Raw genomic sequence first — 14,622 nt, 5'->3', positions numbered from 1 at the left:
CTGGATGGAAGAAGATCACATAGAGATTGAAGGGGGTGAGAGATTAGAAGCAAGGGAGACGAGACAACAGAAGCACAAGGAGAGATAGCAGAGTTCGGATTCTATTTCATCCCTCATTCATACAGAAGCATGCCGGTGATTATATAGCACCATACTCCACACACACGCCACGGTGAGGCCCACACTTACAAGGCCCATGGGCCGAACGCACAACGTGCACCTATGTAACACTACAGCATAGCAGTAGATGTTACAACAAGTGTGTGGTTTCAGCTCCAGACTTAGTCGTCCAGTGTGATAACATAACTTTACGAAGTTCTGGGAGAACCAAGGCATGCCTTGACCATCTTCATTTCTGAAAAAAAAAAATCATATACTTCAATAAGTTACACATATATATGCTTAGACAAAAGGCAAGCAATCATACATGAACATGTTGCTCTAAATTCGCAACACTCACACCTATTTGGTCATACAAAGTCGCTGTTGTCAGATCATATTTAGGTTGGCTAAAGTATTTACAATCCCATTATTAAATAGAACTGTTGATTGCTCAAATAAGTATAAATCATTTACTGGAGATGTCCGATTGATTTGAGCAAACATGAATGAGCTGTGACATACCCATCCATTATTGTTGTCCAAGTGAAGAAAGCCACCATGGCCACGAGCATTGGTAAATTTGTAGAGAGGTCCAGAAGCTGATGAAAGAAATATATATAAGTCAAGAAGTAGAAGATCGATACTAGAGATAGTAATCTGATTTACTTTGAAGATCCACAGCTTGGAATGAGGAGAATCATAGATTTTAAAACAAAACATAAGGATTGAGCAGTATTCTGATTCAAAACATCTGAGCATAAGCATCGGAAAAGACGTGTAATAATTCTTCATAGCAAAGATATACAGGCAAACAACAACATAATTTTTTACAATATGCAGGTTTTCTAAAACATAATTCTGGGCAGAAACATCTGTCGCGTTTAATAAAAACAAAACGGAAAGAATAACTGCATCTGTGAATGAAGTAACATCTTTACAAAAGGAAATTGCAGCTTTACAGGATTTTGCCCAAGCCTACCTTCATAGCCACCGTAGACTGGATCTTCAGACAATAAAAGAGGTGTGTCCAGGTCAATAAAACTGCAACCGAAACAGGCGAAGAACCATTTTAGCACCTGATTTGAAAGATACGAGCTCTAAAACATAGTATCATCATTTCCATTTTGAACTTCCTATTGGCATACCCTTTAGTTACAAAAACGAAAAATGAATTCATAGTTTTCACGAGTAGGCTCTTTTTGAAGAATTCATAATTTTCATTAGTAACCTCTTTTTGCAGAGAAAGTTTCACAATGAACCAACCTGAAACAACCAAGCCCAGCAGCTAGATGACCAGCAAAGCCCATGGCAATCCTCGTCTCGACCATACCGCCAATCATAAGCGCAATACCAGCTTTTCTTGCAGCATCAATTACTTCAAGGGCTCCAAGAACCCCCATCTTTGCCAGTTTGATGTTGATAACATGAGCAAGATTGCCATGTATTATTTTCTGAGCATCAAGCAAACTCCGACAGCTCTCATCAGCAGCAACAGCAACTCTGTATCTCTCCATTGCAGCGACGCTAACGTCACGGAGGCCTTCCCAATCATCTCTATGAACTGGTTGCTCAAAGAGTACAGGAGTCACACCCATTTCTGAAACAGTGGTAATGAAATAACTTAGTAGAAGAACCAGATATACCATCAAAGTGACTGAGATATTAAAGCTGCAAGTTTTACAGTAGCGTCAAATTTGCACGAGTATGTACCATTTAGTCTGTCAAGAACTTCGACCGCTTGATTTGCTGTGTACCCTTCATTTGCATCCAAGATGAACGAGCAGTCTGGATGGACGAGCCGTATAGCCTTGAGAACTTCAATGTCCGAGTTCAAGTTTTTCCCTACTTTGAGCTTGAGAGTCTCAAACCCTTGTCCCCGGTATTTCGCAGCCAGTTGAGCGGCCTCATTTGGGGTCACGATTGGAATCTAAATTCAGAGATAGTAGATGAAGTTTAGCGAGTCTGATAATGCAACCGTCAACATGCTTGGCTCACTGCAGTGAAGAGAATAGTTAAATAATCATACCGTGATGTCCGTGGTCACGCTGTTTGATGCTCCCCCGAATAATCTCCAGAGAGGTATGCGGATGCTGTTGGCAACTGCGTCAATGACTGCCATCTCCACTCCTGCTCTGGCCTTCGTTGGAGAAAAGTAGGGGTAAATACACGTCGGAAGCAGAGGATGATTGTTTTTGTGCCCAAACAGTTTCGTAAAATAAATAAATACTAGTACACGAAGTAAAGCAGCTGAGTAATTGCCGAGAGAAACAATGAAAGCAGCTGTGTGTGAACTACAAGAATCATGTTTTATGATCTGGAAACCAGCTTCTCTGTTTTTGGTTCTGCGGGCTCATGTTCAGATTTTGACTGTGCAGTTCTGAAACTGTGAAATTATGAGGCTGGTAAAAAGTTGTTGAGACTACGGTGTGACAGTGTCTCACCGACGCGAAGGCGTGTCCGGGGAGGGCGTCGGCGACGTCCCGAAGCACGGCGCCGAGTGGCGCGGCCGGTGCGGCGGCGAGCAGCGCGCAGGCGCGGGCGACGGCGGCGAGCGCGGCGGGCTGGTCCTCGGCGGCGACAGAGGGCAGGACGGGCGCCTCGCCCCATCCGACGGCGCCGCTGGAGAGCTCGACGCGCACGGCGACGTTGGAGACGGCGTCGAGGCGCGAGGAGGCGATGGTGAAGGGCGCGGCGAGGGGCACGTCGACCGAGAAGGGCGTCGAAGCCGGAGGGCTCCGTCGGGGTTGGAGGGGCCGGGGTGGGCGGGATGATCGTGCGTGAAACGAGGACGAGGAGGCCGGGCGTGGCGCGTGCGTCACGGAGCTGGCGCTGCTGACTCGCTCGCAAAAAGCAATCCGTCCGTCCTGTGCGAAAACCAAAATAAGAAAAAACGACCATCAAGTCCTTTGCATCGCGACTACAGCAAACTCCACAGATCGATCCTTGGATTGGAAAACAAAAAGGCACTTAATTGTATGCATATATACCTCCTGGATGAATAATGGCTAAGATCCATCCCGGACCATGACCGCCACCACAACCGATGGAGCCGACAAGAAAACAAATCGACGACCATGAGAGGCCGGGAAGAGCGGCTCTCGACTCACAACAAGCTATGAGGGCCAACAGACAGAGTAGCCTCTCCTCTCCTCTCCTCTCCTCGACGAGTAAAGAGTCAAAGTCTAAGTCGTCACACACGACGCACGCGTTGGCTCCACCCCATCTCATATTTATAGACTGCAAGAGAGGAGGCTAAGGTTAGAGGTGTCTTTCAAAATTTCGGAATTATGGCGCCACATTTTCGTTCTATACACTGGGGTTGCCGCTTTTTTTTCACTTCCCGCTATTTCCTGCCGGTAGTTTCGGCTCCAATCCATCACAATGAAAGAGGTGCTTTTACTTGATGGACCGTCAAGATCTGTATTGCCACGGATTGGTGAAAGGTCAAATAGGGAACCTCCTAGCTAATTATGGGGGGCATTAATCTCATTTGCAGGAATTGTGGGTGGCCGGACGGACGCCTGATTCTCCGGCGCGTAGGTTTATTTGGTAAATCAATAACTTCAGAGCAATTTATGCCATGCGCCCAGGATTTTTTGTTCCCACCGTGTTCTTGCATAGGGACTGGTTTTCTTGCTTTCCTTCATTTTAAGAACCAGCATTTTTTCCACCGCAATTCACTCGTTTTATGCACCTATTCAATTTTCTAAAGTTTCGGTGAATAGTTTCATGAGAATGTTTCGGTGATTAGTTTCCTAAAAATCCCGTAACTAGTTCAAAAGGGGTGCTCCTCCTATACAATATTTCCACCGCAATACAGTATTTCGGTGATTATAAGGAGCCAAGATCTAGTCGTCCTTTCACAACTAGGCAGAAGCTACTGCTTGGATCCATACACAGCTAGCATCACATACACAAGAATCAAGTTATCAAACATACAAGTTTTTTTCGCACATAGAAAATGCCCAAAATACCCAGATCATGCCTAGGTTGGTATTTGCCATGCCTCAAAATGACAGTTCTACAAAATGAAGATATCATAATCGATATCTACACAATTGATGACAAATCATGATAAAACGAGTGCATATCAGACTAGAGCCAAACCGCGAAAGTTGCATTGCAATGATACGATAGCAGCCACCGAAGCCAAACTGACCTAGACACTAACCAAGCTAGACTATTCCAACATATATATATAGTAGCTACTTAACACAGGCAGTTTGCCCAGATAAGAACAAAGAAGCAACAACCATTCAGGTTTAAGAAGCATTATTTTTTCCACAGCCATGGCTCTCTCTCCTAGCCATCAATGCTCCTCCCTGCTGCATAAAGGCCAAATCTACTTCTCCCCTTCGCGGGCGCCACAACACGACTAGTCGAAGAAGGCTCGGCTCGCCAATTACCTACAGGACAACAAACAAGAAATGCTCACAAATTCTTAACATTCCTAAGAATGAAATAAGTATGGCAGACGTACAACACGCATAGTTGACAAGCGGTAAGGGCTACTCAAGTTCTACTTGGAGGTGATGTGCAAGCATATCGTCCAAGACCGGACATCTTGGGATCCTAGATCTTCTCCAACTTTCCCTAACACCTCCTTTAAGTGCTCCATGTCGGGGCTCACCTAAAATACCGAGGCGTGGAACAAGACCATGGCAGAGGTGCGTTGAACTCGCCGCCCACAGATAGTGGGACCCCTGGAGGTAATGGGAGGTAGAAGAGGCCAAGGTAGGTCAGGGCCTACCACCTCGTGCGAGGCGAGGGATGACACAGCCAGCCCAGCAGCCTCAACTACGCACAACCAGGTCACGCCGGATCCGGCCAACTCCAGCTACACTTTCTACCCTGCTACCCTGTAACTCTGCAACCCTGCAAAGTATGGACATACATTACCATCCATTAAAATAACAAGCCCCCAAAGGCAAAACAGAACATGAAAGTTATGAATGACAAAGAAGAACAAATATTGAAATATATACTAGAAACAAGAAACATGTACACCGCACTAACATCATCACTACCTAGGGTGTATTCAGAAGTACTAACTTGGCACCGTTCTGTGGGTGTTTTGAAATACCGACAGATACATACAGTTCACTCAAAAATTCAAGGTCTTTAGTCAGACAACAGTTTAGTAAGCGAGGACTGAGTATTATATGCATGTATCTCATCCATAATGACAAATTTTTTGATTCAAAAAAAAAACATTCATACGGTTGCCAATTACCAAGTAAATATATAGTTAAAAATGTCATGTTACTGCAAGAAAAGAAGTTGCACGTGTCCTTCTAATCTAGGCAAGAAAATTTGAAATATGATGGGACACCTTGTCAATATATGTTACGTTAGAAGTTTGGAAGACTTCCATTTAATTTGCTCATCTCTGATGCAAAACATGCTGTGAACATACTTGCCACTTACAATGAATCGTGGCTCAAGAGTCACAACAATGGACACCAAGTGTTTCTAAACTATGTTACATACCTTCATCTATACAAAAGGATAATCTTTATTTCAAAAGATATGGTTAACTTCTGGTATGCACCTAATGTACCATGTAGGACTGGTAAGGATGTTGCTTTGTAACTAATAAAAAGGAATAATTTTGTGTGGCGTAAATGAGAAGTCGGATAACCCTGCGCTTGACGGGCATCAAATGAGAAATCGAGAGGATTTAACCTCTCGGGTAGCTTGACCTTGGCCAAACGCACTTGGCGCCGGCGCGACAAACTCGAGCGCATCCATACGACGACCTGCGTGCAGGCATTCCCCTGTGCTTGACCCTGCAAGAATTTACATATCTTGTCGGTTTCATTCAACCAGGCAATATTAAACCAGCACAAACATGTTCAAACTTCACACCCAGTGAAAATCTCTGAACACCAAACAAACTGAGTAAAAGGTCGGATTTTAACATTTCCGACTGTAAGCGCAAGGAAATTTGGAACAGTATTAGAAAATTAAAGCAGATATGAACAAGACAGCAACAAAGATATTTTCTTTTTTTTCGAGAAAACGCATTTGCGTTTCATTCATTGAAAAGGAGAGTTTGGTTTTTGTTACATTCCTCCTAGAAGGTCAGTGAACCGAGAATTGCAGGCCAAGTGCACCGGCTCTTGCACAAAGGAGGAATGTAACAATGATTTCCATGAATAATCGTACACTACTTCTACCTAATGTGCTGGCATTTGCAACCAGGTGTCGTGGATATAACTCCATGTGAAATCAAAGCTCAAAAATATCTTGAACATAATACTTGATTATAGCCGCGAATCATTCTAAAGTGCATGAATCAAACTAAATCATTTGTGTATGTATAAATAGCACATATTAACTAACCTGACTCAAAAAAAAGAGAGTGTGTGCTTCATCGATATACATGGACACATATTTTTAACATAACTTGCTCAATAGTACTCAAAACATCTTCCCAAAGAAAAGCTGCCCTAATCACTTGATAGTGGGATTATCAGCAAAGTTAGTACAACAACATCGTGGATGATAAGTGTGTACGTATGTGCATGTCCACACCCTCCAATATATTAAAGGGTTAACCACTAAAGTACATTTCTTTCGGCAGAACTATATATAACTAGGGGCAGCCTGCCGCGCAGACCACAGATCATATCGACGGATGGAGCATCATCCAACTGCCAAATCCAGATAAATATCAATATCGTGCAGAGTATAAATGAGAAATTTTCAATCACCAGGCAGCACACATGCAGAAGAAAGATAAAGGAAGAGCAGGGATGGAGGAATCTCACCTAGAGAAACAAGCGATGATGACCTGGAGCCACCACCACAGGGAGGAGATCGCAACCAGGGTCATGGTCGCACAGTGAGATGTCGAGGACCAGGACAAGGTGAAGCTCTTCAACCAGCAACCGGAGGTTGAAATGAAGAAAGACGAGTGAGTTGGCAAGGAGATCGAGCGGCAGGAATAGCCCGGCCAGATGCCACCTCTGTCCACCGATTGCTCTCTTGGGGAAGTTCTCAACTGAATCCGGTACTATGCAGACGTTTCAGACATTTCTTGCCTGCTCCCGCCAGGACACAAGGAAGACCCTACACTAGGCGCCATCATTCGCGTCGCGGAGCCCTACTAATCCTCATCACTAGTAACTGCAAGCGACGTGGGGCCCTCTCCATGATAATCAAATTACTCCCTCAGTTCCATACGGTTTGTTCTGATTAAGTAATGTGTTAAAATGACAACATCTACAATACCAAATGTATGTAATACAAAAGGATGTTTCATTGTAATTCTAATGTTGATTTGATATAGTAAAATCTTACTGTAATACTTTTTTACCATGCAACTAGGACCTGTGATGTTCAAACTTGACATCGCACAAGCGTTTGATACCATAGACTAGGTGTTCCTGCTCAAGGTGTTCGCCAAGATGTGTTTTGGTGAGCTTGGCTTGGACCAAGGTGCTCCTCAATGGTCTGGCGGACCCGTTACCAATAGGCAAGGGGCCCGCCTCTCACCCTTGCTTTCCATGAAAATTATGGCGGTGCTTAACCGTATGCTCGAGATGGCGGGACAGGAGGGGATTCTTACAGACTTGAGGGTTAATGGGATACATCACCGCACTTCCATCTTTGTGGATGATGTGGCCACATTCATTCGTTCTACTCAGTTGGATCTAGCGGACTATGCCGCTATAGTGGAGGACTTCGGAGTAGCCTATAGGCTGCGCAAAAACCACTCGAAGTGAGTACGCATCTAATTCGTTGTGAGGATGAGCACATCGCCTTGATGCAGTAAGAGTTGCATTATTTCTCCAAAAATCCTTCTCGTCCACTTATCTGGGGCTACCACTAGGCCTAATTAAGCCCACAGGTGCTCAGCTGCAAGGCACAGTGGATAGCGCCGCGAACAGGGTGCCAAGGTAGGGAGGTAAACTGATGAACCGGGGTGGGCGGATGGAGATTGTGAGATCCACTATGACTGCCATCCTGATCCACGCCCTGCTCTTGTTGGACGTTGGACGACGTCCATAGGATCTGTCGTGGATTAGTTCATACGGAAGGGGTAGGAAGGACGACAAGGGCAACCATTGTCTAGTGGCGTGGGACAAGGTGAACGGAGGTATTGGAATTTCCAACCTCAGGCACTTGAGTCTAGCATTATGGTGTTGTTGGGCATGACTGCAAAAGATAGATTCAACAAAGCGATGGCTTGCACGGACAGATCCGACAAAGCCGCTTGCACTCAACATTCAGATTTTGCACCCATCTATGGGTATATTGAAGCCGCGGCATATACTAAGCTGGGAAAGGGATAGCTTCGACAAAGCCATCTCTGGGTGGACGGTTGGGTCCATGTCTGTAGGATCAAGGATATATATCGCATCCAACCTTTTGGTAGACGTACCCAAGAGGATAGCTCGGATTAGAACGATGTGAGATGGTTTGTATGGAGGTGCATGGTTGCGGGATTGTGGGCCTAACCTCGGCTATGAGGTTCTACGTGGGAGTTCTTCCTCCTGTGTGAATGCTTGCCCACCACACACCTCGATGAAGTGAGCGAGGACACCCTCCTCAAAAGGTGGGAACATGTTGGATGTTATTCATCGCGTGGGGCGTACAGAGCCATCTTCCTCGCGACCACCAAGGAGGGGAACTGACTCCTCTGACTTAGCTCTTGCTATGTTAGGCTAACTTAGCCGTTGGATAAAAAACCAGAGGTCAAGATTCTGTATTGTAGATGAAACACTGTGGACTTTGCACTGTACAACACTTTGGACCTGCACTGTGCAGACTCGAACTGTTCATGTACTGTATCATCAGATCTGAGCCATTCGCTTACGATCCAATGGTTAAAACCATACCAAGTTAGGATATTGTAGCACCCTGACATAGCAAGAGCTAAATCAGAGGAGCCGGTTCCCCAATGAGGAAGGCCTGGACCAAAATTTGAGATCTTCTTCTCTGCAAGTGTGTCGCTTCTTCGCATGGCTTTGTGGCGTGCAACATATGTTGGATGTCTAAAACGACCAGCTGCCGCAAACACTGCAACACCTCCTTCTGGGTTATGTTGTTCCCCCAAGAGGCAGTTCTGCACCATCAGGTTCTGGTGTGAGCTTGATCGGGTGTCAGAAGTCGGCATGCCTCTCATGGAGTAGTGGGTGTGCAAGAGGATTAGAAAAAAAAAGTGAAAGGACCTATGAACGGCTGTCATGCATCTGGAAGCTCCAAACAACGTGGTTTTCAATGCAGAGAGGCTGACGACTCACCTCCAAATGATTAGAAGGGTGTATTGTAACATCCCAAATTTCAATAAGAAGAAGAAGAAGAATTCCAGAGATCCAAAATCCAGAACCAACAAAAACTTTTTCTTGCATATAGTGCTATGCATAGGACTTGTGCATTTGAGTGATATGCCATGATGATTGTGATTGTGCTTATGTGATAAACCCTAAAACCCTAATGTGATCAAATGAAGATCACCAACCAAATAAAATAAAAGAGAAAGAAATCAAATAAGAAAACCCTAAAACCCTCACATATGGTTTATGCCATTTTGCAAATCTTTACCCTAGACCATTTTGATCTTCACCATTAGTTGTATTATGTTATTAAATACTTATTACAACTTTTGGAATCAAAGAAACCCAAATCAAATCAAATTCAAACTCAAATTGTGATCACATGGGATAATGGTCAAATCTGCCATTTACATTCTGGTCACTACTTTGAGCCCCTGCATTTCAAGTTTTTCAAACTAAACCTTCCCAATTCATTGGATGTCATCCAAGAGAACATCAAGGTGAACAACTTTGGTAAAGACCACCATGCCAAAATCATCCATCCATGGATTATTCTTCTTTCTTTGCTTCTCCTCCAGCTCCAATCGGCCGTTCAAAGTCTGCATCCATCGCGACCACACCAAACTCCTCGGATCCATCCGTCAATAGATCGGACAAGGCAATGCAATGAAACCAACCGAGGAAATTTACAGATCATGGAAACAAAAAAGATCATGCATCCATACCTCCTTCAGGCGAGAAGAAAGCAAATCGACCGTGAGAGGGATCATCTCTAAGTCACGACTAGGATGGCCAAGAGGAAGAGTAGCCTAGCCTAGCCTCTCCTCTCCTCTCCTCTCCTCTCCTCGACGAGTAAAGAGTCAAAGTCTAAGTCGTCACACACGACGCACGCGTTGGCTCAATCCCATCTCATATTTATAGAGGAGGTCAAGGTTCGAATCTCGGAAAAACTGGCGCCACTTTTTCGTCGCTGCTTTTCGCCTCCCGCCGTTTCTGGCCGATGTAGCTCCCGTTCCAATCCATCCATCCACAACGATGAAAGAGATGATGATGGACCGTCCAGATCACGTGTTGCCACGGATTGCTGACATGGTCAAAAGTCACCTGAAATAAGGAAGCTCCTAGCTAATTATATGGGGCCATCAATCTCATTCCGAGGAAATTGTGTATGGCTGGAAGGATGCCTGATTTTCTGCTTGTTGAGCGCGAGTTTGTTTGGAAAAACATTAACTCCAGAGCTAATTACGTGGGGCAATTAATATCATTCTTAGGAATCGTGGATACCGGCTGGACGTGTTACTTTCTCTAGTCGCTGGACGTGGTTTTTTGGAAGATCATTAAGTCCACAGCCATTTATCCCACGCGCAGTAACGCAAGATAAACGGGATTTATGTTTCACCGTTTGCTTGGGTAGAGACTTGCTTTATTTGTTGTCCTTGGTTTTAAGAAACCATGATTTTCTTCTTAATACGTACTCCCTCCTTTTTTTTTTTTGCGAACCGTACTTTATCACAGAGCTATTCCTTTTTCTTTTCTAAATCTTCGGTGACTAGTTTCCTAGCCACATCCAGTAACTATCTCAAATGAGGTGCACCTCATATACAACATTTGGGTGATTAAGAGGAGCCAAGATCTAGTGGTCATTCACAAATCAAATCGAGAGGATCTACAGCTTGGATCGATACACATCTACCATCACATGCATAGTCAACCACAATTTTTTTTGGCACATACATCACTGGAGGAAATGTCGGTATAGGCTACACCTCAAAAAGACAGTTCCGCGAAGAGAAGATATATCATAATCGGTAGCTACACAACTGGTTATGGCAAATCAATAGAAAAAAGAGTGCATATTATTAGACCAGAGCAAAGCTGAGAAAGTTACATTGCAATGATACGGGCATGCTAGCAGACACGGAAACCAAACTGACCCAAGCACTAACCAAGCTAGATTATGCCAACATATATACTCCCTCCTTTTCTAAATATAAAACGTTTTGCTAGCTCAACTTGAACTGACAAAACTTCTTACATTTAGAAACAAAGGTAGTAGTAGCTACTTGACACATGCAACCTGCGCAGAGAAGCGCTGTCCATTCTCAGGTCCAAAACAAGCATTATAATGTCCGCAGCTAAGGCTCCCTCCTAGCCACATCTGCTCCTCCACTGTCGCTGCATAAAGGCCGAATCCACTTCTCCCCTTCGCGAGCGCCACGGAAGCTGATAGCTCCAGCATCTCGTCCAGCTAACACTGGCCAAAGAAGGATCAGCTCGCAGGACAGCGGATCAGCTCGCAGGATCAGCTCCGGCATCCGGCATCTGACAGCTCCGTCATTACGTCCAATTACCTGCAGGACAGCGGACAAGAAATGCTCACCAATTCTTACCATTGCTAAGAGTAAAATAGGTACGGCCTACCAGCCGGTGGTAGCCGGGCCTCTAGGGAATCTACTGGAAATTAAGGTACTCCTTTTAATAGAGCACCGGAGCAAAGCATTAACACTCCGTGAACACATGTGATCCTCATATCACCGCCTTCCCCTTCGGTTGTCCCAATTTCTGTTAGGGGCCTCAGGTTCCGGACAACAATACGTGTATACAACTTGCAGGTAAGATCATAAAGCAGTGAATATCATCATGAATTGATAACATGTTCAGATCTGAGATCATGGCACTCGGGCCCTAGTGACAAGCATTAAGCATAACAAGTTGCAACAATATCATAAAAGTACCAATTACGGACACTAGGCACTATGCCCTAACAATCTTATGCTATTACATGACCAATCTCATCCAATCCGTACCATCCCCTTCAGCCTACAACGGGGGAATTACTCACACATGGATGGGGGAAACATGGCTGGTCGATGGAGAGGCGTCGGTGGTGATGATGGCGATGATCTCCTCCAATTCCCCGTCCCGGCGGAGTGCCAGAACGGAGTTTCTGGTCCCGAGACGGAGTTTCGCGATGGCGGCGGTGTTCTGGATGTCTTCTGGCGATTTCGTCTAACCCCCGTGTGTTTTTAGGTCGAAGGCGTTAAGTAGTCGAAAAGGGGGAGTCAGAGGCTGGCCGAGGCGGCCTCACCATAGGGCGGCGCGCCCCCCTCCTAGGCCGCGCCGGCCCATGGTGTGGGGGCCGTGGGCCCCCCCTGGCTTGCCCTTCTGGCTCTGTGAATCTTCTGGAAAAATAAGCCCTTGTGCATTAATTCCGGGGATTTTCTGAAAGTTGGATTTCTGCACAAAAACGAGACACCAGAGCAATTCTGCTGAAAACAGCGTTAGTCCGTGTTAGTTGTATCCAAAATACACAAATTAGAGGCAAAACAATAGCAAAAGTGTTCGGGAAAGTAGATACGTTTTGGACGTATCAGTCGCAACGACAGTAGAGTGGTCCTGGACCTTCCGGTCATAATCAGCCAGAGCAGTGTCATCAGCACTCTTGGCTGCATCCTTATCCGCCTGAGTAGCATCAGGAGCAAGGGCAACAGGTGGCGGTGCAACAGGCACCGTAGGAGCAATGGGGCGCGGCGGACAGGAGACCTCGCTAGAGAGCACACCCCCAAGACGAAGACCGCGCATGTGGACGCGCATGAAGGAATCGAAATCAGGGTAATTCGCGCCATCAAAGATCACCGGGCAGCGAGGGATCGCAACATAGCCCGAGGAAGGCATGGTCTTTTTTCTCTTTTTTTTCTCATATCGAAGTAAACTAGACGAGAAACGGGATCGGGACTGGAGGCGGCCGAGCGGGAGATGCTAGCCGAGCGGGCGCTGGAGGCGGCCGAGCGGGCGCTGGAGGCGGCCGAGCGGGAACCTGGCAGGAGCGGGGCGGGCACAGGGGAGAAGCGGGGCGACGCGTGAAGTGGAGGGCCGAATCGATCCGGCGCGTGGGGAATCGGCCGAGCGAGCGGGAGGAATCGGGCGCCGGGCCGGGCGAGCGGGAGGAATCGGGCGCTGGGCCGGGCGAGCGGGAGGAATCGGGCGCCGGGAGGATTCGGGAGGCGAGTGGGAGCAGTGGAATCGGCCGGGCGGCGAGCAGAGGCGTCGGGGGGCCACGCAGCAGGGCGGGCAGGTCGGCCACACACAGGGAGTAGGGCGGCAGGGGAGCAGAGCGGCAGGAAGGCCACGCGCAGGGGCAGCCTCGCACGGGGGATCGAGTAGGAGCAGCGGAATCAAGGCGGACGGAATCGAGATCGGATCGGGATCGGGGAGAAGCCCGGCCGGGGAATCGAGATCAGATCCGGGAGAAGCCGGCCGGGAACAAGTCTTCAGGAGGACCAATTTTGCTCTGATACCATGTTAGGGCAATATGCTTGTTGTATTACCATGGGGCTAAAGGCCACAATATATAGTACATGTACAGGTGCACATACGCAGAAAGCACCTAACATGTAAGGAAACTACAATATACAGACATATACATCTAACATCATAATCCCACGATCAACACCTTGGTAATCACCGCAATGCAAATGCATAGTCTTACCTAAGGTGAATGGAGGTAACCACTAGCCATGGGAAAAATCTTCATGTTAGGTCGTACTCCCGTGGCGTAAGTAGAGCGGGCAAAGAGCGCATCGGGCTACCTACCAAGATGTCGATCCGGCTCAAGGAGATTCAAACACGCACGCCTCCTGGGTGTAGTGCGCTTGCCATGCCCGGAGCTGCCCACGAGGAATCATGTAGTCGCCTACGGAGTAATTGTCACCACGATCGGCAATAGGCACACCGTGGCCACTCTGGGATGCCACCAGCCGATCCAACAGGATGTGCTTTCTTTTCGTTTCTTGGGGACATGTACCAATATAGTACTTGGTTCCTCAGTTTGACCTCCCGCTTGTATGCGGCGCCCAGACGGAGTAACACATATCATCTCACATGCATGACCGAGTAGCATGCATGCCAGATGTGCTGACTTTCTTTTAGAAGCATGGAACCAAGTAGCATCCATGATGAGACGCACACACCCAAACAGCGGCTTCCACACGGATACTCAAGTGGCTTATAGTAGATTTTTTGCGTGTGTTCCAGGTAGGATTAGTGGTGGAAACGGATTCGATGTCGATTCGATAGTGCCACTTTCATATCCGTTTTCAGATTTTCAAAACGAATCTGAATGTAAATACAGAGATGACGAAAAAATATGGAGTAGATGTTGGACGAATTAGGATAAGGGTTGGATCTTTTCTCAATTCAGAACGAATTTATTAATAAAAAATAATAGGCTCGTCTT

The 14,622-nt window shown here is 46.4% G+C and overlaps 1 protein-coding gene across 1 annotated transcript; it reads right to left on the bottom strand.

The window, feature by feature from the left end:
• Positions 1–85: 85 nt before the first annotated feature.
• LOC124664333 (L-Ala-D/L-amino acid epimerase-like) lies at positions 86–6,940 on the bottom strand. Its single transcript, XM_047201876.1, has 11 exons — positions 6,899–6,940; positions 6,675–6,758; positions 5,954–6,031; positions 5,820–5,891; positions 2,544–2,966; positions 2,129–2,239; positions 1,813–2,029; positions 1,366–1,699; positions 1,082–1,143; positions 625–701; positions 86–355 (listed from the first exon to the last, which is right to left on the bottom strand). The coding sequence occupies exons 1-11, from the start codon at positions 6,938–6,940 to the stop codon at positions 350–352; spliced, it is 1,506 nt and encodes a 501-aa protein (XP_047057832.1). The 3' UTR covers positions 86–349.
• Between the last annotated feature and the right edge of the window lie 7,682 nt (positions 6,941–14,622).

Source organism: Lolium rigidum, chromosome 6, assembly GCF_022539505.1.
Source record: "Lolium rigidum isolate FL_2022 chromosome 6, APGP_CSIRO_Lrig_0.1, whole genome shotgun sequence".
Classification (NCBI taxonomy): domain Eukaryota; kingdom Viridiplantae; phylum Streptophyta; class Magnoliopsida; order Poales; family Poaceae; genus Lolium; species Lolium rigidum.
The sequence above is the reverse complement of the archived record's forward strand: the minus strand, read 5'-3'. Positions and strand labels throughout refer to the sequence as shown.

Excerpts from the sequence above, each read along its gene's own strand:
- LOC124664333 (XM_047201876.1), bottom strand. The coding sequence starts at position 6,940 with ATGACCCTGGTTGCGATCTCCTCCCTGTGGTGGTGGCTCCAG. Across the intron at positions 2,240-2,543 it reads CCGGACACGCCTTCGCGTCG|GCCAGAGCAGGAGTGGAGAT; the intron begins GTGAGACACTGT and ends TCTCCAACGAAG. Across the intron at positions 1,144-1,365 it reads GCTGGGCTTGGTTGTTTCAG|TTTTATTGACCTGGACACAC; the intron begins GTTGGTTCATTG and ends TTTCGGTTGCAG.